Source organism: Marmota monax, unplaced genomic scaffold (genome assembly GCF_021218885.2).
Source record: "Marmota monax isolate L192 unplaced genomic scaffold, Marmota_monax_Labrador192_F-V1.1 WCK01_AAM20220418_F8-fsc00008, whole genome shotgun sequence".
Classification (NCBI taxonomy): Eukaryota; Metazoa; Chordata; class Mammalia; order Rodentia; family Sciuridae; genus Marmota; species Marmota monax.
This window is the reverse complement of record NW_026694432.1, coordinates 16,841,127-16,865,393: the sequence shown is the minus strand read 5'-3', so window position 1 is coordinate 16,865,393 and position 24,267 is coordinate 16,841,127. Positions and strand designations below refer to the sequence as shown.

At 54.6% G+C, this 24,267-nt stretch overlaps 2 protein-coding genes across 13 annotated transcripts in view; both read right to left on the bottom strand.

Annotated features, from left to right (window-relative positions):
- Col16a1 (collagen type XVI alpha 1 chain) overlaps positions 1 to 1,757 on the bottom strand; it is a 48,063-nt gene extending 46,306 nt beyond the window's left edge. The window contains exon 1 of one of the 3 annotated variants that reach the window (XM_046469167.2): positions 1,478 to 1,757. The gene's annotated coding sequence lies outside the window, so the exon portion shown is untranslated. Of the gene's footprint in view, positions 1 to 1,448 lie in introns of all 3 variants that reach the window. The other 2 variants (XM_046469166.2, XM_046469168.2) reach the window with 2 other exon arrangements.
- Positions 1,758 to 21,552: 19,795 nt separating this feature from the next.
- The window catches only part of Adgrb2 (adhesion G protein-coupled receptor B2), a 35,392-nt gene continuing 32,677 nt past the window's right edge, over positions 21,553 to 24,267 (bottom strand). For 7 of the 10 annotated variants that reach the window (XM_046469429.2, XM_046469432.2, XM_046469435.2 and 4 more), the window contains 3 exons: positions 23,000 to 23,035; positions 22,603 to 22,701; positions 21,553 to 22,037 (listed from right to left, as the gene is read on the bottom strand). In XM_046469429.2, coding sequence (XP_046325385.1) covers positions 21,852 to 22,037; positions 22,603 to 22,701; positions 23,000 to 23,035 — 321 coding nt within the window. In that variant the 3' untranslated portion in view covers positions 21,553 to 21,851. The remainder of the gene's footprint in view (positions 22,038 to 22,602; positions 22,702 to 22,999; positions 23,036 to 24,267) is intronic. The other 3 variants (XM_046469431.2, XM_046469438.2, XM_046469439.2) reach the window with 1 other exon arrangement.

Genomic DNA, 24,267 nt, shown 5'->3' with positions numbered 1-24,267 from the left:
ACAGCCCCCGGTGCCCTGGCTCTGGAATTGGGAGCCCAATCACATCTTGGGGTGAGCATCTGGGCAAGGATGATAATCAAAATATTTAACCACCGGTATGGCACGAACACTGGCCAGCCAGAGCACTAAAACCAGGCCCTGGCAACCTCTGGCTGTGCCAGTTAAAGGGGATTGGTAGTTTTCTGGATTGAGAGAGCTCTAGAAAGGTCCTAGAAGGCCAGGAAAGTTGGGATAGTGATGGAACTTGAGGTAAAGGCTATTTATCAAAACAGTGAGAAGCAATTCGGTATTTGAGCACTGCGCTGGCAGAGAGCAGCCCAGTACCTGCCTAACTCCAGTTCTGGGCTCAGCGCACGCAGCCCTGCCAGGCACCCACAAGGTCAGGGGCTAGAGACTGGGATGAGTCTCCTGGCAGGTATTCCAGGGCTGTGTGTGGGCCAAGGAAACTTCCCCCAGGGGTACAGTAGGCGGTAGAGCAGGTCGCCAGGGCTCCGGACCTTGGTGCCAACCTCCCCTGCTGATGGATGCTCGTCTTTTAGTTTTATTAAACCCTGATGGATGGGCCCAGATAAATCAATGCAGGCTCAGCAAGCAGCCCTCAAAGCCATACATCATTCGGCCTCCTCCAGGACAGGCAGCTCATGCGCACAGAGCCAAGTGTGTGTCAGCTCAACGCATGCAGATGCACAAGCACAGACACACGTGGTACCGGTGAGTGCATACAAGCCTACCTGCACACAGGTATGCTCACATGTGTGACACCTGATAAACCCAGACATCCCAATTTGCATATGTACACATGCACACAGCCAGCCTGTGACCACCCCTCCAGTAGGCCTTCCTGTTGGGAAGTTCTTATGCAAGTTTGACCTCATTCCTTCCATTGGAATCCTACTTTCCCTCCCTTGGTCCTGGATAAGAAACGAGAACAGAAGGGACCCCTTATTCCAAAATATTTGGAGGCAGGCTCCTGTCCCTTCTCCTTAGGACAGAAGTGTGCCCTCACCCTATTCTTCCCGGCCCCTACGGGGTGCATATCCCACCTCTCAAGCCCCATTCTGGCCTTCCGCTTCTGCCAGCCAATGGCAGAGCTGCCAACTGTGGGTGGCAAGTGGGTACATGTGGAGGCGTGAATGTGGATGTGTTCCTGTCCTCTTCCGGCTCCCAATCTCTGACCTCCGCTCCAAGCCCCAGTCTGACTGGAGAGCTACAGGGAGCAGGCATGGAAGGAGACAGGCTTTCAAGGAAATGTCCACCTCAACACAGAGGGACAGATTTGTGGGCAGGGAAAGTAGAACCAGAATAGAGATTAGAGCTCATTCCTACCTAGCAAAGAGAACTGAAGCTCAGCGAGGGGATGCCACTTGCCCCAGGACACACAGCAAGTCAGGGGCAGAAAGGGCCTTTGAGCCCAGAGCAGGGAGGCAGCCCAGTCCATGCCCACTTACCAGTGGCCGGTGGCCGGGTATGTCCTCACCTCGCTGAGCGATCCAGGCAGCCTCAGGGCAGCGGGCTAAGGGAAGCAGGGGCTGGGTTCCACCAGCCACCTGGAGTTCCTCGATCTGTCCCTGCAGGGCCTGTCCCCGGCTTCCCGGCGCCCCAGCTCTCCGGGCTGAGTGCAGCCGGCACACGCCTGCCGGGACTGCCGGCCACTCGGGTGGGGGAAGAGGGGCGGTTCCAGGGGCTGGGGACCTGCCAGCGCGGCTAATGCTTCCCAGCTGGGCCAGCCCGCCGGGCCCTAGGAGGAGGGAGGCGGGAGGGGCGGCGGCGGCGGCAGGGGCTGCTGGCCGCGGTCGGACGCGCACCCGCTCCCTCCCGGCCTGGCCAAGCGCCCGGGCCCGCCCCTCCCGCTTCCCCGCCAGGTGAGCGAGCGAGCCGGGACCTGCGTGCCCAGAGCTGCCCTGGAAGGGGCTCCTGCGGGCGGCGGGAGGCCCAGCGCCTGAAGAGCCAGGCCTGGAGTTGAGGGCCTCCGGGCCCCCCTTCCTCTTCCCCGCCGGCCAAAGGCTGGGGGGCGGAGACCCTCCTCCCAAGATCTTGAAACCCGTGACGTGGCTGCTGCGCAGGCTTCTGTGGTCAGTTTTTTCCAGTTCCTCTGCCTAACATTCCCAGTCTGTCCGTCTGTCTGTCCGCACTGGAGCGGGACAGAGGATCCCCAGCCCCCCAACCCTGCGTTAAATTAACCCCTTCTGCTCTGGCCTCATTCGCAGAGTAGGGAAACTGAGGAATGCCCTGTTCCTTCTCAGTCCAGAGGAGGAGAGCTCACATCCCTGCCCTCCGCTGTGGTTTGTGGCTTCAAATGCACTTCAAATGCACTGGACTCCACTTGCCCGTCTGTGAGATGGGGTCACCATAGTATCTGCCTCATATACCTTAGTTAAAGGAAATGAGTTAGTCTGTGAAAGCACTTAGACATGGTCTGTCACATAGGGGAGAAATATTTGCTGCTGTTTTCATTATTACTGTGATCCTTGGCAGAGGATGGTGGGGGTGGGGTGGTTGCTTTATATCCAGGTTCTAAGGAAGCAAAAGGAATTGAGGTTGGATGAAAGATGAGACTTCTGAGGAGGGAAAAGCAGGGGAGATGGACTAAGGTGAGCCCATGTGCAGAAGGGTCTCCCCCAAGGGGCAGCCAACAACTTTCTTGGCACCAAGATCGAGGGGCTTCAGAGAAATGGGTTCAGGAAGCCCAGGAGTGGTAAGGAATGATGTGGGGCTGAGCAGGGAGCAACTGGAGGGCCTTGATTTGGGGAGTGGGCTTCCTGCAGCGGCGTGTAGCCACAGGCCTGTGGCTCCGTCTAACCCAGGCAGGGAGAGACCCGGGCCTGGGATTTCCCGCCTCCAGACTCAGAGGCGCTGAGTCAGTGGAAACCCCAACTACCTCAGGCCACAGAGGCGCCCCACTGTGGTCCCTGCGAGGAGCTGGGCCCAGATGTGGCGGTGACAGTGGTGGGGCCTGCGAAGTGCTGAGCTCAGCAGGCAGGAAGTGCAGGGGGTGGGACTTTCTGAGGCTCTGGCTTGAGGAGTGTGCAGGCACAGTCCCAGCAGTACTGCCCAGGGCTGGGCACAGGGAGAACTGGGGAAAACGTATGGGCCAGGCTGTTTGAACAATCCCACATTTGCCCTTCATCTTTACAGCAACTCTGTGAGGCAGAAGTCTATGCTCAACCCCATCTTGCTGTTGGAGAAAGGAAGCAGAGGAAAAATGTAACTAGCCAGGATCACGCAGCTAGTCCGTGGTGCAGCAGAGACCACCATCCCTGAGCCTGGACATCATCCTGTGTCATTCTGGCCACTCCCACCCCTACCCTGATCATGCCCCAAGCAGTGGGTGTCTGGGCCAGAGCAGCCAGAGCCAGGGACCCAGGAACCTGAGAAGGGGGAGTTCAGATGCCTTCCCATAACACCCCAAGTGCACTCACAACAGCCAAGCCTAGGACACACCCTCTGCTTGGATCATAAACGCAATGTAAAAATGTGCCACGTGCCTTCCTCACTCTGACCATGTGTACACAGCCAGACGCATTCTCTCACAGCACTTGGGTTGCACACTCCACATGCATCCATAGACACTCATGTTCACACATAGGTGTGCACACGCACAACATATGCTCTCCTAAAGAGATACACAAGGACATAGGTAGGAACCAGGGGACCTCACAGAAATATATCCCTGGACATATCCAAACATAGACAGGCATTTCGTTCTCAGAATGTATGCATACAGCACTGCATGTGTTTGAATGTGCAGACACAGCTACGTGTGTACACATAGACGTGTGCACACACACACATAGAATTATACCTGCAGGCATAATTACTCAGCTGTGCAAGCAGAGACCCCTGCACCACCTGTGGTATATAAACACATGTGCACACAGACACAGGTGGCAACATGCACTCTGTCCCCACAAGAAGATCGGTCATGCACACACTGACCTGTGTATGTAAGTCCATGTATCGATGTGGACACATTTACATGCATTCAGCCCCAGAAAGTCAGCAAGTGGGGTATCCCGTGGGGCCAGGCTCAGTGCCCTCACCCCAGATGGCATCACAACAAGATAATCAACGCTGCTAATCGCCACCAGCTGCCCTGGAGCCTGCCTGACGCTGCCGGGTAGAGCTCCTGGGCCTCCTGGGCCTTGGGTAATGTGCCCAGATGTTGGCAATGCTCAGCCCCCCCCCCCAGTACTCCCACTGGACACTGGGGTAGGGCCTGGTCCCAGGATAAACCAGGAGCCCCATACATCCAAGCAGAGGTGGCCCACGTGTCCTCGTCTTGCAGTGGTCCTAGGCCTCCAAGCACACACACACTCTTAGGATTTGGCATAGGTGCACACAGGTGCGCCCACAGACGTGTCACACATGATGGATTGCTCTCTATGGATCTGTCCCTCCCTGGTTCCTCATCCTGGTAAGTATCACCATAATTCATTTGGATGCGCAGGCTGAAAACCTAAGCCTGGCTCCTTCCTTCCTCCAACAGTCCCATCCAATCTTGTCACTTCTACCCCAAAACACAGGACGCATCCGAGTACTCCTCCCTACCTCCGCTGCTACCACCCTGGCTGGCGTCACCATCATCTTTGATGCAGCCCACTGCAGGGGCTCCCAGCTATTCCGCCCACTGCTGGGGACCACTGCTCTGCACCTGCCCTGCAGCCAAGGAGACACTCCCTGACCTCTACCTATGGGGTTTCCAGGTCTCAGTATACACAGAATAAAACCCCAGACCTTTCCTTCAGCCTCACCAAGACCTTCATGATCTGGCCTCTGCCTTCCCATTGACCACCTCTCCCCAAAAGCTGTGCCTCCCCGACTCCACCCCCCACTTCCTTTCTCAGCCCTGAATTTACCACATTGTTTTTGCCTCAGGGTTTTTGATCCTGCTTTTCCCTCTACCTAGGTTGGACCCCCAGTCTTTGCCAGGCTGGCTCCTTGCTGTCCAGGGCTCCCCTCCTCAGCCAGCTCCTCAGAGTGGTCTTCCCTGACCTCCAGGCATGAGAAGCCCCCATCACTCCCTACCACGTGGCTCTGGTGGAAGCCCTGCACAGCTCTGGTGTGTGTGTGTGTGTGTGTGTGTGTGTGTGTTGTCCTTCTGAGTGACCCTGGACACCATTACTACTGCCTTACTGATCCTGGAACCCACCCAGGCACCCGTTTCCCTCTGCTCCGGGACGCCAACTCTGTATCTCTTTCTCTTTATGTCTCTGTTCTCTGTCTCTGTCTTTTCTCACTTTCTGTGTCTGTGTCTCTGTCTTTGTCTCTATCTCTGATTTCCATGCCACCATCTCTATGCTTCTGTATCTAGCTCTACCCTGACTCTTAGTGGTATCTCTCCCTATCTCTGTCTTCCCATGTCTCTGTTTCTGTTTAGGACTCCATCTTTCTGTCTCTCTCTCTCTCTCTCTCTCTCTCTCTCTCTCTCTCTCTCTCTCTCTCTCTCTCATTCCCATGCTCCTTGCCCTAAATCAGCACTGCCACCACGTCTCCACAGCTGTCCGCGTTCCTGTGGCAGGGAGACCCATCTTTCATCTCTGGCTGGCAGCTTTATGGTCCTAGTGGGAGGGCCAGCACTCCACCCTGCTCATGCCCCATCTGCCCTATAGGGCCATGGCAAGCCCCTCACAGACACCCTGGGCCCTAGCGATGGTCATCCATCACCCAGGCCCAGTTACCACGTTTTACTTCAAGTCATTCATGTTACTAGGCACCTGCTAGGTGTGACCACCCTAGAGCAGCTGGAAAGGTGAAGCCAGACGCTATTGGGCATGGATGTGGACATGGCCACGGCCAGGGCAGGGAGAGGCTAGGGGAGGGCAACACTCCAGTTATCATGGGCCCCACCTCAGTTATCCTCTTGGCTCTGCCACCTGTTCTGAGGGACTATGGAGAAGTAGCAGGCACAAGAGTCTTCCCTCTACCCACTGCATAAGCCTGGGCCTCCAACCCTTTAGGATCCCAGCTTGACCCACCTTGCCTGGTGTTAAAAGCACCTGAAAGCAGGGCACCTGCTCACTCCACCCCGTGGTGCTCCACAGGGAGGCAATACTCCCCCCAACCCAGGAGATACTGGACAGTGTCGGGAGACATTATTGATTGTCACAACAGAGGAGGAGAGAGGTGCTGGCATCCAAGGGTGGAGGCCAGGATGCAGACATCCTACCAAGCACAGGAAAGTCCTCTCTCAATGAAGAATTGCTGGCTCCAATGTCAGTATTTCCAAGGCAAAGAAGCCCTGCACTGCTCCCAGAGGAAGCTCCGGCTCTGCAGAATCCCACATTCCGTGTCCTCCTTTAAACTCTTAATCATACTCTGACCAGGGGTGGGAGTCATTAGAAGACTCAGGACACCAGAGTTTGATCTTGGCTCTGCCTTTAATAACAGCAGCTAGCATTTATGGAGCCCTTCTGAAGTGCCCAGGCTGGCACCATTCATGAAGACACTCAATTCAGTCTCATGACAAGCACGGGAGGCCCAGGCACTATTGCCATCCCCATTCTCAGGATGAGGAAACAGGGAAGGAAGAAACAGCTCAAGGTCACACAGAAGACACAGACAGAACCTGGATTTGAACTGGTCACTTGGGGACAGGTCCACCAGAGTACTGTCTGGGAAAGAGCCCACAAATGTGCCTGGGTGAATCCTTCCCCTCTGGGCCACGCTTTCTGTTTGATGAGATCCACCATCTCATTTCACCCACAACAATCCTAGGAGGTAAGATGCCACTGTGGCCTCCACTTCATCAGGAAGGCCAGGATTCAAGATCAGAGTCTCAATGTCGGGGGCTGGGAGCTGAGATCTGAACTCAGTTCTGCCTGATCCCGTGGCTTGTGATCTCAAGCAATCAGGTCACCCACAGACTCCCAAGTGCTGTAAGCAGGGGCATAGTTCCTACACTGGGAGGACTTGGTACACATGGAGGGTCGGGTCCCATCCCTGGGGCAGCTTTTATTATTTTTATTATTATTTTTGCAGTGCCGGGGATTGAACCCAGGGCTTTGTGCATGGTAGGCAAGTAACCACTGAGCAAGTTCCCAGCCCAATTGGCCTCTTGAACCTTCCAGAGCTTCTGGTTTTGTAGAGTTCACTTTTCTACAAAGTTCCCAGGTGATGCTGGCCCCAGGAGCACATTCGAGAAACCCACAGCAGGCACAGTGGTAGACCCTGGTACCTGGGTTCAAATCCCAACTCTGGTTCTTGCTCACCCTGTCACTTGGGGATGTCACTTCTCTTCTTCTAAGAGTTATCTGCCACTTAGGGTTGCTGAGGGATTAAAGGAGATGGTGACAAAGGGAAAGCCCCCTTTCTGATGCTGGCACCTAGGGGATGCTCCTACTGTCCCACATCACGACCTGCAACACAGCCAACTGTCTCCTCCCCAGACATAAATTCCCAGAAGGCAAAGACTAAAACGTCATTTTCTCCTGACTCTGGCCACAGAAGAGCAGGGCACAGAAGACACTGAATTGCAAAATAAGCACAGGAGGGGCAGTGGGATATAGGCCATGTCTTCTCAGGCACCCCTTGGGGCCTCTGTTCCTTAGAACAAGGTCTCCTAGAGAAGGTGTGAGGGTGGTGTACGGGCTGCATAGAGGTCCCCTAGGCCTGCCTGGTCCCACCCCTAAGAACCTCAATCTGTCAGGGCAAGAGTTGGCCTCCCAAGGCTTTGTTGTCATCGTTTGTACCCTTACTCAAGCATCCCTTTGGCTGCCAACCGACTCAAGTCAGTCCTGCTGTGCTGTGTGACCTTGAGTCAACCCCTAGGCCTTTCTGGGCCTTAGTTTATTCTATAAAAATTAAGTAAGGGTTATATTGTGATAGTGTGTTCATGTACAAATATATACCAATGAATCCCCCTGTTATATAAAATTATAGTGAGCCAATAAAAAGATAAACATTTCAAATAGAATTTTATAATAAATCAATTCAGAGCTTAACACAGTGGCTAAATGTGGGGGCTCCAGCCCTGGAATACCTGAATTCGAATCCCACCTCTACCATTTACTAGCTGTGGACTTTTGACAGATTACTGCATCTCCTGGAGTGAGCCTCAGTTTTCTTGTTGGTAAAATGGATTCGTCCCTCCTCACAAGGATGTGGTGAGGGTCACTGAGAGGGTACATGTAAAGTGCTGAGCTTGATTCCTGGAACTCAACAGATGCCAGTTACCCCAGACAGACAGGGAGTGTGTCTAACCCTCACTGCACAATACATGCAGTCTGTGGCTGGCTCCCCTCCGCCCCCCTCTCCCCACAGCATTTAGCTTTGAGACTGTCTTTGCCTCTGCGGGTAGGAAAGGCAGCAGGGACCAGTTTCTCAGAGTGGGTAGATCTGAGCAGAAGCTTGGAGGAGGGAGGGGTATAATCAGTTACTGGTTAGTGGTGTGTCAGGCTTCTGGTGCTCTGCCAGATCATACGGCACAGAAGGACCTGCTTTTGCTACCATTTCCCCAAGAGCCCTGGAGCGTCCAGGTACTTTATAAATACTTGCCATGTGAATGAAAGGGACACTCAGCATCTCCTTCATGAAATGCAAACCAAAGAGCCTCCAGGTGAGGCTTGGGGAGGAGAGGGGCAGCCAGGGGACCCCAGATTCCTTCTTTGCACGCAAGCGCCTCAGACTTTTGAACTGATAATTCTTAGAATCCTGGGATCTTGGGGTGGGGTGGAGCTTTGGCTGCTGCTCTGCCCACCTCCTCCCAGGAGTCAGTCCCTGGGCCTTAGCTGGGGAGGCCTGACAACCGGGCTAGCAAGATGGGCTGCCTGAGGGGAGCTGGGGAATGTTCAGGGTGCAAACCCAACTTTTCACCAAGACAGAAAATAAAATCAAAGATAATGAGAGGGTCTGACCTTAGCTCTGCTACTTCCTGGCACTGATCTCTTAGGCCAATTCCCTTTACCTCTTTGAGCCATAGGTTCCATATGTGTAAAATGGAGATATCGAACCACATGGAATTGTAGGGAGGATTAAATGAGATAATACATGAAGACTGAGCCAAGCCCACAGGAAACACTCAATGATGTTAATTATTATCATTTGAGAGGGCTAGTAATTTACCAGAGACTCTTGCTCTGCAGCTCACATCCATGTTCATCTCTGATATTTCCCCCTCCCCCGCATTTCACTATTTACATAGATGACGTCATATAGTTTCTGACAGATAGAAGATAGAATTTTCTGTAGAGTGGCCTAGATAATATGTAAAAAAATAAAACCAGCTGGAATATTTGTCCTCCTTGACCATTCAGAAAGGCCTGATGATGGTATTTTGAGGCAAAAGAGGAAAGCTGGTTGGAAGACGTGGGGTAAGACTTTAGGATTAAGGACCTGGGTTCAAGGCCAGGGTCTGTCTAGATGCATTTGATTTTAGGGGAGGTTGAACTTGGGAATGCTTGAGCCCCTTCCATTCCTCAAGTCTGAGGCTCTTAAACCTATAATGGCCCAAACATTCCCCGACCTTGGAACGGGGAATGGGATGAGGTAAAGCCAGACCTGTGTGAGGCCTAGGATGCCATCCCTTCTCTCCCCCCACGGCGGCTTAGTGTACCCCTCACAATTTACCAGCGGTTCCGTGTCCATCCAGTTTCCCCACACCACCTTAGCTGCAAGGTGGAGAGCTGCGCACACCACACTCATTAATCCTGCTTGGTACTGGGAGGAAAAGAGGTGCTGGAGGTGGTAACTAACTTGCTGGGTGTGACTGCAACATGCTTTTCAAAAAGTCATTTTAATCGGTTGGTGGCACATATCTGCAATGCCAGCAATTTGGGAGAATGAGGCAGGAGCACTGAAAATTCCAGGCTGTCCTGAGCAACTTAGTGAGACCCTGTTTTGAAAGAAAAAGGGCTGGGGACTTAGCTCAGTGGTAGAGTGCCCTGGGTTCAATCTCCAGTACTGAAAATAAGAATAGGAATCATGAGAGAACAGGCTTTAAAAGAAGTTAGGCAAGTGGTCCTCTTAACATTTCTCTGCAAGAGGCAGAGCTGCGATTTGACTTCGGGGCTATCACCGCGCACTCCTGTGTGATGGCCCCTTCCTCAATTCGGAACTCTGTTCTCTATCTGTAGAATGGGGATGTTTGCTCCAGAAGTTCTAAGCTCCCAGTAGGGACCTTTGGTCCCAGTCCAGGTCTCCACCCAGAAGCCTAGAACACACTGGTGAGCTTAGGCTCTAGGGAAGGGCAGGTGCAGACGTGATGGACCCGCCAGGCGGGGGCGCCGCCCGCCAGACACACAAAAACAACCAAATAAATCAGGCCAAGGAACTCCTAATCCTTCCCGGCTGTGGCTGCTACCGGCTCGCCGGGCCTGGGAGGAGGGCACCGCACAGCCAAGAGCGCGGAGGCGAGCCAAGAGACTCGGAGTGATGCCCGGCCATCAAGACGGCCTCCACTCCCGTGGGGGGAGCGGGGGTAGGCCCGACTGGGTGACTCAGGCCTCCCTGACCCGCTCCTGGGTGGGCAGGTCCCGGCGTCCCGGGCTATTTTTAGAGCCGGCTCGGGGCTGGAGCGCTGAATGGCTGGGAAGGGGGGCCTCGTGGGGGCGCAAGCGCCTGACCAGCTCTTCCCTCTCGGGCTTCAAGTTCCATGCCCTCCAGCCGTCCACCTAGAAAAGGGCAGAGGCTCGTGGGGCAGGGCTGTCATCACCTGCCCCGGGGGTACGACTTAGGCCCAGAGGTGCGTCCCGCGTTCCCCCTCCCTACAAGGTCGGGCAGCTCCAGAGAGCTGGGCGCAACCTCCTGAGGAACGACCTCTGTTAAGTGGGGCCAAGGAGCCTCCAGATGGTCAGTGTCTGCCTATTGGACTGCAGGACGGGGCGGGCGGGGCTCCGGCGACGGAACTGCCCAGGGTGGGAGAGAGGAGGGACCCTCCAGGTTCACGGGATCCCGATCCCACCCTGCGGTCTACCCGGCCTACCCTGACCACGCCCCCATTGGTCACGCCCCCGAAGCACTTTGGGCTCCACCCATAGCCCTGGTGCGGACCGAAATCTAGATCCCGCCTCCTAGGCGGTACCGCCCAACCCTGGCCAACCTTCGATCCTATCCCAAGGTCCAGAGAGGCGTGGATGCAGGGAGGTGGGACAGGCGTGAGGGAAGGAGGCCCTATCCCCCCGCGTGGATTCAGGGAGAAGGAGAGTGTTGAAGGGAGGGAGGGAAGACGCGGTTACTAGAAGCCTCTAAACTGCAGAACCTAGGCAGTCCTGGAGGCCAGAGGGACCGAGCGCAAAAACCACCTTGGACAGGTGGGCACCAGGAGGCACACGTGGCACTTGGGCAGAGGTATCTCTTCAGATTCCCTACTAATAATCCTTGGACCATGAAAACACTTCCTAGGAAGTGAGGGCAGATAGACACAAATGATCTCGTGGCGAGTTCAGGGACCCGCGTTTGGGGAGGCCCAAGTCAAGGCCCATCCTTCTTCGGGAGACGGGTGGAGGATGGGAGGCGGAGCCCGTTCTCCCGGCACCATCTAGTGGGAAGTTTGGGAATTGCGCAGCGCAGAGATGGAGGTGGGGAGGCGCGGGTAATCCTTCCTCTCCCTGGATGTCCCTCCTGCCCAACGTGCTCCAACTCCAGAATTCTCCCCAGATAGAAATCGGCGCCATCCTAAGGTCACCCCCTGTCCCGTCCCCAGCCTCAAGTCCTCCTCATATCTCTAGAACCTGCCTTCTCTCCATCCCAGCCACTGGTTCCTGAAGCATCTGCCAACTGCTCTCCCTGCCTCCGATTTTACTTTCTCCCTCATCCATTCTTCATAGCCAAGCCTGTTTCTAAAACAGAATTCTGGCTGTGTCGCTCTCTTGATTAAAATATCTCCATGGCTTCACATGGTCCTGATAACTCCAAATCTTGGCTCTTCACCACCCAGCCCCTAGTCACTCACAGGCTCCTTCTGCATTCCACCCCACCAGGGTGTTAGTTCCTGTCTCTTCCTGGAACACCCTTCCTGTCCAACTCCTACCGTCTTCAGGACTCAGTCGGGCAGATGCTCCTCTCCTTGGGATGCCTTTCCTGATCCCAAGTGGGAGTCAGGTGCCCTTGTCTGAGCTTCTACAGCAACCCCATGCCCCCACCTCCAGTGCACACCTGGGTCTCTAGTCACTGTCTTATTGAGATGTGAATTGCTTTGCCTCCCTGTATTCCCCTCTCCCCTTCCAAGCTGGTAGCCACAGCCTTTGATTTTCCTAGCCTCGGGGAACTGTGCTGGGCTGAACACAAAAGCTGCTTGAAGTCTGATGGCTCATTCTGACTTTTAAAAAAAGCTAACCTTCTGGAAGGGACTGTGCTAGGGGTTCCCAAGGGACAGAGAGAAGAGGACAGAGAAAGGAGAGTGGCATCTAGCTGTACAGGGGGCAGGAGGGAGGGTCCTATGAGGAGTGGTGCCCTCCCTGACAGGTGATGGGAGCTGTGGGTGGGGAGGGAAGGTACCAGAGGCCCCAGGGGAACAGCTGAGTCACTGAATCTCAAGGAACCACGTGGACTAGGACTCTGTGAGCATTGTGACCCAGGACAGGAGGCACCTCCTCCACATTTAAATGAGGTGGGACCATTAGGTCATTGCACACCTATGGAGGAAGGGGGGGGTATCCCCAGTTATGACTGAATTTGGAATTTTCTGCCAACTTGTAGGAAAGGGCTTAGGTTGAATCAGACTGGAGCTGGTTTAAAGAGAGTATAGAAACAGGGTATTTCTTGTTCGTTTGCCAAGATTCCTACCTGGTGCACCTGTCTGTGTACGTCTCCAACTCAGAGCTGAGACTGTGTGCGCCTCATTCAGGATTATCTCCCGAGGACCCAGAGTGATACCTGGCACAACAATAAGTGCTCAAAATGTATTTGTTGAATGCACTTTTCCTGGGTAGCTATAGAAATTCTTCTAGAACCTGTCTGCTTCCGTGGTTCCCCTATGGCCCTCAGAATAAAAGTCTAAACCCCTGTCGTGGCCCCCAGGGCCCGCTGGAATGTCAGCCGCCCCCTCACGGCCTCAGCTCTGCGGCCCATCCTCCCTGCACGCTGCTCTCCAGCCCAACCGCACTATCTGCCATTCCCCAAACTTGCCAGGTTGTTTCATGCCTCTGTGCCTTTGCTTATGTGGCACCCTCAGCCGGGAGTGCCCTTTCCCCTCTCTCTGCCTGCTGAGCTTTCAATTAGTCCTCAAAGCTCAGCGCAAGTGTTTCCTTCTCTGTCTTCCCCGACTCTCTCCCCGCCAGGCAGAGGAGAGCCCCTCCTGCTCCAGAGCCTGCTGCTCCGGCTCTGTCTCCCTCATCCCAAGCCCCGCTTCCTCGACTGTTGGCTTTTCTGGGGAAGTGAGTCCCTAGTGCCCGGTGTAGGATTGGACACGCTAAAGGCTCCCTCCGCACATACCCACTGCTCACTGAGCTGGAGTCCTGAGCCTCCGTGGCATCTAATGTGACCTCAAGCTTCCTCTCCCTTCTGGACCTAGTTTTCCTCTCTGCACAATGGGGGAGTGAAAGTCCATGGTCTCTAAGGGCCCTTCTGTCTCTCAGTTGAGCTTGGAAGTGATGGCATGTTGAGCCCAACCCAACCTGTGCACCCTGCAGGCCAGCTAGAGGCAGAACATGCCCAGAAATACCGCTGTACCCAACACCAGGTACAGCCACCTGGGAGCAAGCCCCTGCCGAAAAAGAGCTGTGTGTGACACTTGCACACAAAAGCGTATGTGGCCTTCTGGAAGCAGATTCTGTCTTCCCAACCCCCATCCCCAGTCAGCTATTGGCCTTGACAGTGAAAAATTCAGAAAACAGTCAGGGCTGCCAGTCCAGCGGTGAGTTAATATTCAAGGAATGAGCCTCTGCAATATGCATGCCCTGAGGCTGGTGTCCTGGGGGCTCTCCCCCTCCCAGGCCTGCACAGGCAAGGGCTCCCACCCCACCCTGGGCATAAACACAGACACAGTCTGCTCTAGGCTGGGTGTGGGGCCCAGAACCTCAGCACCAGTTGGTTCCTGGACATTCCTCCCCCAATATCTCCCCTTCATTCCTTCCTTCCTTCCTTAATTTGGCAGCATCTATTAAGTTCCTATCATGTGCCAGGCAACAGTATGTATGTCAGTGAATGTGACCCTGTTCTGTCCTCAGAGGCTCACAGTTCAGGGGGGAGACATATATAAACAGGAAATAGGTGATATAATTTCAGATTGGGAGAAACACTACAATGGAAGGATTAAGATGATGTGATTAAAACAAATTATTCTGAGAGCACAAGAGGCAGGCAAGGCTCTTCTGGGGAGTATTGGAGCAGTAATCAACAGAGGAAGAGGCAACAAAGGAGAAAACTGGGACAAAGTCTTTCAAGTAAAGAATAAAGCCAATGCAAAGGCCCTGGGGTGGAAGAAACCATAAAATGAGTTTTAAGATCAGACAGGAGGCCATGTATCTGCAGCTCAGTCAGTGAGCAGAAGAGTGGCAGGAGATTACTTTGGAGTGGTAGGGAGGAGCCAGATCATGCTTGGCCTTTTGAGCCATGAGAGGAGCCTTAACTTCATTCAAAGAGCAATCATGGCTGTGCATGGTGGCGAAAGCCTGTAATCCCAGCAGCTTGGGAGGCCAAGGCGGGAGGATTCAAGGCCAGCCTCAGCAAAATCAAGGCACTAAGCAAGGTTGAGGCAGGAGGATCCCAGGTTCAAAGCCAGCCTCATCAATTTATCGAGGCCCTAAGCAACTCAGTGAGACCCTGTCTCTAAATAAAATACAAAATAGGGCTGGGGAGGTGGTTCAGTGGTTCAGCACTCCAGGGTTCAATCCTTGGTACCCCCTCCCCAAAAAAGAACAATTAGGGACTTTAGGAAAGAAGCTTAATCTCTTCTCCCAGCTCCTCCACCTTGGCATCTTTACAGACTCTGTCTTCCTTGGCTTCAGATTGTCAGTGCCTAAGGCCCAAGGCCCAGCACAGATAGTGCTTACTGAATGACCAAGGCCAGGCTGGACTCAATGGCTCAGAATGGGTCACCTGGGTGGCTTGGAAGATCCTTGGACAGCTTAGGATGGGGTCACCTGGGCCAGATGAAGACATGTAGGTGCCCATTAAAAAGAGTCTGACATTCCCATGCATAATTGATAATGGGAATCCCATTATTCCGTGAAGCATCATACTTCCACATGTGATGAAATAAAAAAATGACTTTTTTGGCTTTTCAATTGCAAATGTCTGGATAAGTTCACTGAAGCAGGATTCCTTTCTGCTTCTTTGTGTGTACACTTGTGCTATTGCTGCCTTGCTGGTGTTCCAAGCAGGGCTCAATCTTTCCCTTGGGTGGTCTAGTGCTATAGATCACAGCTCCCCTGACTGTCCACTCAGTGACAGGAAGTTGGCCCAAGGGGCACAGCCCACCGCTTGATGCATGGAGCTGACAAGAACAAAGTGGCGCTCGGCCACGCCCAGCCTCCACCCGGGGCCGCCCTCCCCCCATCCTCCCTTTTGCTCCCAGCTGGGCTCAAGCCTGTAAGCTCCCTGCTCCCTCCAGGTCCCTCTGGGTCCCTCTCCAGGATCTAAAGATAGACCCTCATCCAGATCTATCCCCCTGTCCTGTAGCATCACACAAACACATTGGGCACCAAGGAAGGAAGGACCCAGAAAGCCTGAGCCTGCACTGCCCATGGGCTCTGGGTCTCAGGGACTGTCCTCGCCCCTGTCCCCCAGTGCTGTTAGGAAAGGTGAGTCTCCATCTTTCCCTCACCCTTTCAATCCCCAGGAATGTCTGATCTGTGTATGGACATGAAGGGAATTAGACCCCATTTCCAGGTGGAAGGAAAGATCCCCCTGTCCCCCTCTGCATTGCCCTCCTCAGGGACAGGGCTTGGGAACCTCCAGCACCGCCGATCAGTGATTCTGCAGGGGAACAGGAAGGCAGCTGGAGCAAGCACCCCCACTCACAGGCCAGTTCCCCCAAGGCAACTCCAACCTGAGCTCTCTCTGCCTCCACTGGGTTCAGCACCCTACCCCACCCGCAGTGTGTGCAGTGAGTGGGAAGTGACAAATGAGCCTGAGGAAGTCAGGGGGGAGGGGGTGGCGATCGATGGCATTAACATGGTGCCCAAATTAAATATTGACTTTCTTGGTTGACTCTAGGGATGCCTGGATTGATGGCTGGGGCCCAGTGGTGCCACCCCAGGAGATGGGGACACACCAGCCTGGAGCAGGCCTGTGGGAAGCTGAACCCTGCAGGGCGGGCTCACCCCTGCCCGTGCCTGGGGTGAGGGCTGCGGAGAGTGCTGGGCACTGCGCTGGCACCTCTATCTGTGCCGGGAAGCTTCCTCCTGGAGTCCAGAGCTGTCTCCTCCCTGAAGGTTTAGGAGTCAGGCTTCGTGGAGTGCCTTCCAGCACCCCCTTCACCCCCCACAATACTCCCTTCATCCCATCCAGGAACTGTGGCTGGCCCACAGCCCAACAGATAAGTAGAATCAATCTCTGTGATGATATCCATTACTGGGTCTCAGGACCCTGCCTCCCAGGGTGGTAGGGCTGGTTATTTTTGGTTTGTCATTTTGTAGGATGCTGGGGACAGGGTAAGGACATCCTCTCCAGCTAATTCACCTTCAGAGCCTACAGTAGGCCCAGGGTTTTCTCTCCCTCTCTCAAAGCTCCACTTCAAGTATTGTCTGTACTGCCTTCATTTCTTCACCTCCCACTCCCTCAAAAGCCTACTACTCTCCAATCTTGCTTCCTGTCCTGTCAGTGACTCTAGCTGCGCCCTCTCCTGAGTTCCAGCCCTGGGTATCCTACCACCTGCTTTCTGCTTAACATCTTTTTTTTAAAAAAAAATATTTATTTATTTTTAGTTTTCGGCCGACACAACATTTTTGTTTGTATGTGGTGCTGAGGATTGAACCCGGGCCGCACGCATGCCAGGCGAGCGTGCTACCGCTTGAGCCACATCCCCAGCCCCTCTGCTTAACATCTTAAAGTTAATATGCCCAAGGCCAATTCTTAATTGTCTTCCCCAAAGTTGGTCTTCTTCCTGTGCCCCTAAGCCAGTGGCAGGGTGGGTAAGACAGAAGCCCAAGGGTTATCCTTGACTTCCTCTCCTAATCCCAGTCCACCCCTGGGGCTGGCACCCGCTTCTTCCTCTATAGCACCCCTCAAAGGTCTCCTTGGTCTGGATGGTCTCTGGGTCGCTGTGTCTACTCTCACTTCGGTGCTCTCCCCCTCCATTTCACACACCCCAAGATCCCCTCTGATGTGAAATCCCATCCTGCCCACCCTCCACCAGAGCCTTCCTTGGCTTCCCGCTGGTCTTAAAGGCCAAAATCCTCAGTGGAGTGTCCCCTGGCCTGGACACTTAGCATGTGTCTTGAGGGCCTGAGAGGGTGGCAGTCTTCCTGGAATGGAAGGAATATGGGGGCATCCTAGTCACTGGCCCTAGAAAATCCCAACTGTGGGCCCCATGAAGCCGCCAGGGTGGGCATGAGGAGCCAGAGAGAAATGAGCCCAGTGAGGCAGGAGCCAGCAACTTCCCACCCCAGGTCCTCCCTGAGGACACCCAGGTCACCTAATTTCCTTTTAATTGGTGCTTAATGAAAGTGAATTAAACCCAATTGAGTTTTAATGTGTGTGTTCGAGTTCCTGCCCCAATCTGCTCCCCTTCCTCCTGGGTCTGGGGCTGTAGGAGGGAGGGAAGAAGCAGGCGTTGGGGGTCAGGTGGGCAGCATACCCTTCCCCCAGTCCTGCTGAGACAGGCCTGTTATCAGCCTTTAGGGGTCCTCAGGACTGTCCTCTGCTTCCCCATACCCCTTCCATGTCCACCTGTAGCCCTAGAATATCTAGGTTCCAGGATCACTGACTTAGGACCTCTTTCAAGCTGTCACTGTGGGGAGCTTTTCCTATATCACCCCCCTGGGGCCCTCTCTATGACTCAGGTGAGGTAGGTTGTAGAGAGATGCCTCCTTTTCACAGGTGACACTGAATGAACTTGCCCAAAGGCACTGCCTTTGTTCTGCCTAGAGCTGTGTTGTCCAGTGTGGTAGCCACCAGCCACATGTGGACTGAGCACACATAATGTGATGAGACAGAATTGAGCTGTGTTGTATGTGTAAAATACACATGGCCAGGCACGGTGGCACACACCTGTAATCCCAGTTCCTTGGGAGGCCGAGGTAGGAGGATCACAAGTTAGAAGGCCAACCTCAACAACTTGGTGAGGCCCCGTCTCAAAATAAAAATAGGAATGCCTGGGGATGAGGCTCAGTGATTAAGCGTCCTGGGTTCAATCACAGAACCCCCAAAAAAAGAAGAAGAAAGAAAAACACGCACACAAAGGGCCAGAGATGTGGCTCAGTGGCCTAGCATGTACAAGGCCCTCCATTCAATACCTAGGACTGCGCAACACACACCCATACCCACACATACACACACACTCAATTTCAAGGACTTAATACAAAAAAATAATGTAAACCATCTTGGTAATTTTTTATATTGATTACATGTCAAAATGATCATAGTTTAAAAATATTGGGTTAAATATATTATCAAAATTAATTTCAATTTTTAAAAATTAAAAGAAAATGGCTACTAGGAAATTTTCAATTATGTATGTGGATTACATTACACTTTTTGGACATCCCTCAGGGCCTGACTGGCCTTGTGAAGGCAGGGACCCAGGATGCCGTAGCCTGGAAGGCAAGGAGAGACTGCACCTGACCTTGGGTAGGTCTTGGAGTTTTGCCTCATCTCTTGGGAGAGGATCAGCCATTTTCAGCACCCTGGACAGCACCCCACAGGGGGATCTGCACTAGCCCTGAGGCTGGGGCAGGTAATAATTAACTGCAGAGGAGTAAATAGAACCCAACAAGTGTTTCCCAAGCTTCCCCACCCCCAACCCCAGTGCTAGGGCTAGAATCCAGAGCCTCACACATACCAGGCAAGTGCCCTACCGCAGAGCTACGTCCCCAGCTGGCAGAACACTTGCCTAGCACACACAAGAATCATCTTGAGTCATGCTCCAGATACCCAGTGAGGAACACTAGGTAGGCATTATCCCCATCTTGCAGATGAGAAAACCAAGGCTCAAAGAGCTTTATTCCATTTCACTCTGTAGAGGTGATCAGCTGGGTCAACTGATGCCTGCTGCATGTGACCCAGCTGAATGCCCACCTGAACCAGTTGGTCGCAGATGGCAGCTACTCTGATCAGGGCAGTGACATATGTACCAAGGGCAGTGGGGGCCCAAGGAGTGCTAACAGCTGGGCTGAGAGGATTCAGGGTCAGCATCACAGAGAGGGCTGCCTGGGCTGGGCCTGGAGGGACGAGGGTTTTCATCAGGAGGGAGTTCGGGCCGAGGGAAGCATGGGCACACAGGCACAGAGGTGAGAGGTGGGCCAGGAGAGGAAGAAGACAAGGGCCATGTCACTAAGGGTCTGGCCTTCTAGGCTAATTCTAGGACCTACAGAAAGCATCTGAGCAGGGCAGTGGCCCCACCAGATCTGCATTTTGGAAAGATCCTACTTGGGCCATGTGGACAAGGGACTAAGGCTGGAAGCAAAAGACACAAGGAGGACTAAGAGGTGAGAAAGCTATGCCCAGGGAATAAATGGTCATTAGACATCAGCCCAAATGAGAGAGCTCTCAGGCCAACTCATACCTAAGGAAATCTGTCAGGCAGGGCCCAGTGACCTGGTTCAAGGTCACATGGCAAAATGGTTCCTAGGGGAGCAGGGATGAGGGGGTGGGGAGGGGCACAGCCTCCACCTACAGGAAAGCTCGGTTCCTGACCACAGAGGTGGTGGGTCTCAAAGCTGCCAGAAGCTTCTGCCTTCAGCTGTGGCTGTTGATGGAGCAGCATCAACAAGGTGGACATACACACTCCCCTCAACCAGAGGCAAAGCTAGAACTACGAGAGGGAAATGCACATCAAAGCTCAGCCCTGGATGGCCCCAGAGGCAGCAGCCGTGGAGCCCGGGGCTGGGAAGGAGGAGACAGAAGCACAGGCAAAGGCACTAAGAAGTCCATTAGAAGGCGTCAGGGGTAGCTCAGAGAAAGGCCTGGCCTGGCGCAGTAGGCTCTGCTGGCACATGGTCATGGACAGGGAGGGGCTTTGTTTGTGCAAACCTGTCACCTTCTTCTAGGAAGAAGCCCCCTCTTGGAGACCTGCTCTCCTCCCTCTCCATAGGGGCTCCTGTGGGCTGCCAATCACAGGGCTTGAGGCCAATTAGAGCCCTTCATTCCTTGGGGGTTTTCTAACTGGGATTCAAGAGAGAAAGCTTCTACCCCTCTGGGGGCAAAGTTGAGTGACAGAAGCTGGGAGGGAAGCCTGCCTCCAAGAATGAAGGCCACCCACAGAGCAAGTGAGGAGGAGCAGAATCTCCTCTGACAGTGGAGCCTATCACCCAGGGCCAGCCCCACATGCCCACGGACCCATGTGCACTCCTGAGTGGTCACAGTGCCCTTGTGCCTAAGCTGGCTGGCACTGGATTCTACCTCTCCTGACCACATTCCAATATAATAATTACGGGAAACCTGTGGGAGTTTGGGAAAATCACATGCCCTCTCTGAGCCTCCATTTCCTCATCCGTAAATGGGAGTCACAATAGCTGCCCTGAAGCATCAGATAAGGTGGTGCCTGAGTGAGCACTTCTGGCTGCCCAAGAGGAAGGGGACCAAGGAATCCCCAGAGCTCGGAGGTCTAGAAGCACAGTCCTGAGAGGAACCTGCCCACATGCCTCCTCTATGAGGTCCAAGAAGGCAGGATTTGCAAGGGACTGAGCAGAAGCCCGTGCCACCAAGGCCTGCAAAACCCCAGAGGGGCTGCTGCTCCGCCTCCAGCCTGGTCAGTGAGGCCTCAGCTGTGATAGCCCACCCTACTGGGCAGTCCCTTCTTTACCCACCCACAGCACCTGACCTCTCCCTCAACACTCCATGAGCCTGGGTCTGTATTTCAGAGTCCCTAGAAGTGGCTCAGAAGTGGTCATTTTGCTAAGTGGCCCAGCCAGCTCTGTGCCCCGCTCCAGGTGCTGACGACAGAGGAGCCCCAGCATGCATGGCAAGATGAGTCCACGTGCTGACCCTATGCCCGTTCTTGGGTGCCCAGGAATCAAGCAAGTGTTTGCTGAGTTGTGAAAACAATGCAACCTGGCACTGAGTCCCTGACCCCCGCCTGCTGCCACCAAGCCAGCCGGACTCCTCAACCCCACCTACCCCAAGCCCTGCCCTGGGCTGACACGGAGGCTCCACCACAACCCGGCTCCCTGCGGCCACCCTGCAGCCATGAAAGTCAAGTCCCAAGGAGCCTGGCTGGAGTGCTTGGGTCTGAAGTCCCAGCTCTGCCTCTGAATGTGGCCTTGAGCAAGTCACTTCCCATCTCTGGCATCATTTTTCTACATAAAATGGAAAACCTACAATCTTCTGGCAAGGTTGCTGTGAGCAGCTACCGTCAGAGCCAGCCAGGCCTGCCCAGCCAGGGCTGACCTGCACCCACCATACCATCTGCCAAGATCAAGCGAGGCGGACCAAGGAGATGGAAGAACAAAGTGGGGGCCAGGGCTGGGCCTTCACCGGGGGTGGGGATGGGGGACAGCAAACAGCTTAGCAGACAAGTCCACAGATTGAAGTTTATTCTCAACAAAGTTCCCCTCCCCCCTCCCCAGCCCGGGACAGGGACAGACAGGCCGGGGGCGAAGATGGGGCTCTGGTGGCTGAGGGGCCTCTGAGAAACAAGGAGGGGCCCTGGCCCCCAGGCTGCGCCATATCTGGCTCCCCCAGCCCAGCTGAGTCCTCTGCGCCTCCTGCCCAGCCCTCGGGAGGGGGAGGGGGCGCTGGCTCCTGGGTAGTTCCAAAGCGGAGTGTGAAAATAGAGAGATATATATTTCTGTGCAGTGGGCAGTCCGGAGTGGCACTCACACCTCTGTCTGGAAGTCACCATCCGGAGGTTCCGTGGGCTCCCAGGCTGCTGCCCGGTGCAGGGCCAGCCGTTCTCGGGGCTTGGGAGGCAGCGAGCCCAGGGTCATAGATTTGAAGGTGCTCCAGCTCTGATGCCGCCGATGTTGGGACAGGCTGGGACGCTCCCCGGGGCTGGGCTTTTCCTGTGGAGGGAGCAGAAGAGCCAGGGCAATGGGCCAGGGCCTTCTCACCCCGTGCCCAGCATAAACTGAGGCGGCCCAGAGACAGCCAGTACTGCCCAAAGTGACAGAGTGATCAGGTGTCAAAGAGAGTTCAAATGTAGATTTGCCCGATTCCAGAGCTGGGGCTCCTGACCCCTGTGCTCAGGCCGCCCTAAAAGCATGTCCTTGATCTGCTTCGTGTCCCTCTTGATCCTGGTGGGCCCTGTCAATGGTCACTGTCCACGGTGCCTTCCCACCCCTTGTATAGCTCCAGGACTTTTGCTCATGCCATGGGCAGGTCATCAGGGCAGCCAGCTGAGGTTGCCAGGCAGCGAAGGAGGGCAGGAGGGCAGGAGTCCCTCAGCTGGCCTTACCCACCCCTAGCCCAGGGGAACATATGCTGCCTATGTTCCTTCGGGCTACCCTGCCAGAGGACACACCTATTGGATCTCCTTCTGCCACTGGGCCCCTGGGATCTGAGCCCTGGGCCACGGCACCAGGTCAGGTCCTGCGCTTGAGTCAGGTGCCGGCCCTGAGGAGCCCTCACCTTGGCGGAGGACTGGCTGCGGTAGCGGTCGAAAGTGTGGAACTTCTGGTTGAGCTCGTGGTAGAGTTCCGAGTGCCGTTTCCGGGTGTGCATCACCTTCTAGGAGCCGTTGGGTGTCAGGGGAATGCTCCCCTGGGGCAGCCCTGGGACCCACCTTGGTCCCCCCTGCCCAGACCACTCAGTACTCTGGGCCCCTCTGTGACAAGGCTGGCTCTCCATTACCTCAGAGCTCTGCTGGGGCAGGAGAGGATAGTGGGAAGATCCCACAGAAACCACAGGCTTGACATCCTCGGGTGGGGGCGGGGGGCAGTCAGGCTTTTCAAAGGAGCTTGGCCACTTTAAGAGTGGACCCTTTAGGGACAGATGACCCACCTGCCAACACACACACAGCACTTACCTCAAAGTCCAGGTCTGAATACCGCAACTTCTTTCGCTGGTGGGGAGCAACAGGGAGACAATGAAGGAAAGCAGACCTCTTTACCGCAGGCAGGACTTTAGGGACAGGAAACCTGGTCCATGGGGTCTGGCTGCAGTACCCTCCCCAACCCAGGCCCAGAAGATGGAATCTTTATGGGGCAGCCCATGGGGTTGTGGGAACAGGAGCTGAGGCCTGCCATGCACACACAGGCTAGGACACGTGGATAGACGCTCCCAGGGAGCACACTGAGGCAAGCACACAGGTCAACATGCAGCAGATTTCCAATGCCACAGGGACGATGTCTCCCACAGAGCTGACACTGGTCCTCTGTGCCCCAGGCCCCACCTCTCCTGCCCCATCTTGCCCCTTTCCCTCTGTAAGGCATAGGCTCCCCTCTCTCTGGAACCCTGTATTCATCCTGCAAACAGGGATTCAGGCTTTCAAAAACCTGCCTCTGATCTGGGCTTGCTTCTTCCTGCCCAAACAGGCCCTGCCTCCCTGACTCCTCATGCCCAAGACCTCCTCAAGGTCCTGAGGACACCTGAGTGTCTTAGAACATTGGCACGGGGAGGACTCATGAGACCAAGGCCAACTTTCTCAGGTTCAACAGGGAAATTGAGGCCCAGGGAGGGAAAGAGATTTGCCACTTGCCTTAAGACCCTCCCAGGGAGGCTTAAACCACGATCTAGCTCTCCCAAGTCCTCATCTGTGACACACTCACCACCACTGGCTCATGACATCACTCAATCTTCATTCTCCGCTGCCTGCTCTGCCTCCACGCCCAACCCTAGTTTCTCTGCCATTAGGCCTGCCCTCTGCCCTGGACCTTCTACTGCCCTTTACTGTGCACAGGTGTGTCCTCCCTTCCTGGCCACAGCTCCTTCTGGAGACATCAGGATACCTCTCCTTGACCCCTGATGCCTCAGAGGCACTGCACACACAGCTGCGACCAGTGGAATACGCTTGGAATTCTCTGCCCTGCCCCACAACGCCACCTCCACTGCCGCCCACCGCAGTAGTTGCCCACACAATTCTGTACGTCATCGCTGACCCCTCCAACTGCTACCACATTTATTCCTACCTCCCACAGTGGCCCAACCATGGGCAGGTGTCCACAGAGCAAACCTGCCACAATGCTGAGTGCAACCCTCTCTAACGTCACTGTCACATTTTCTTAGTTAGGCCTTCCCTTTTTCCTTTTCCCATCTGTGGCAGGAGCAGGCACCAAATGTTCAAGAAACATTTTA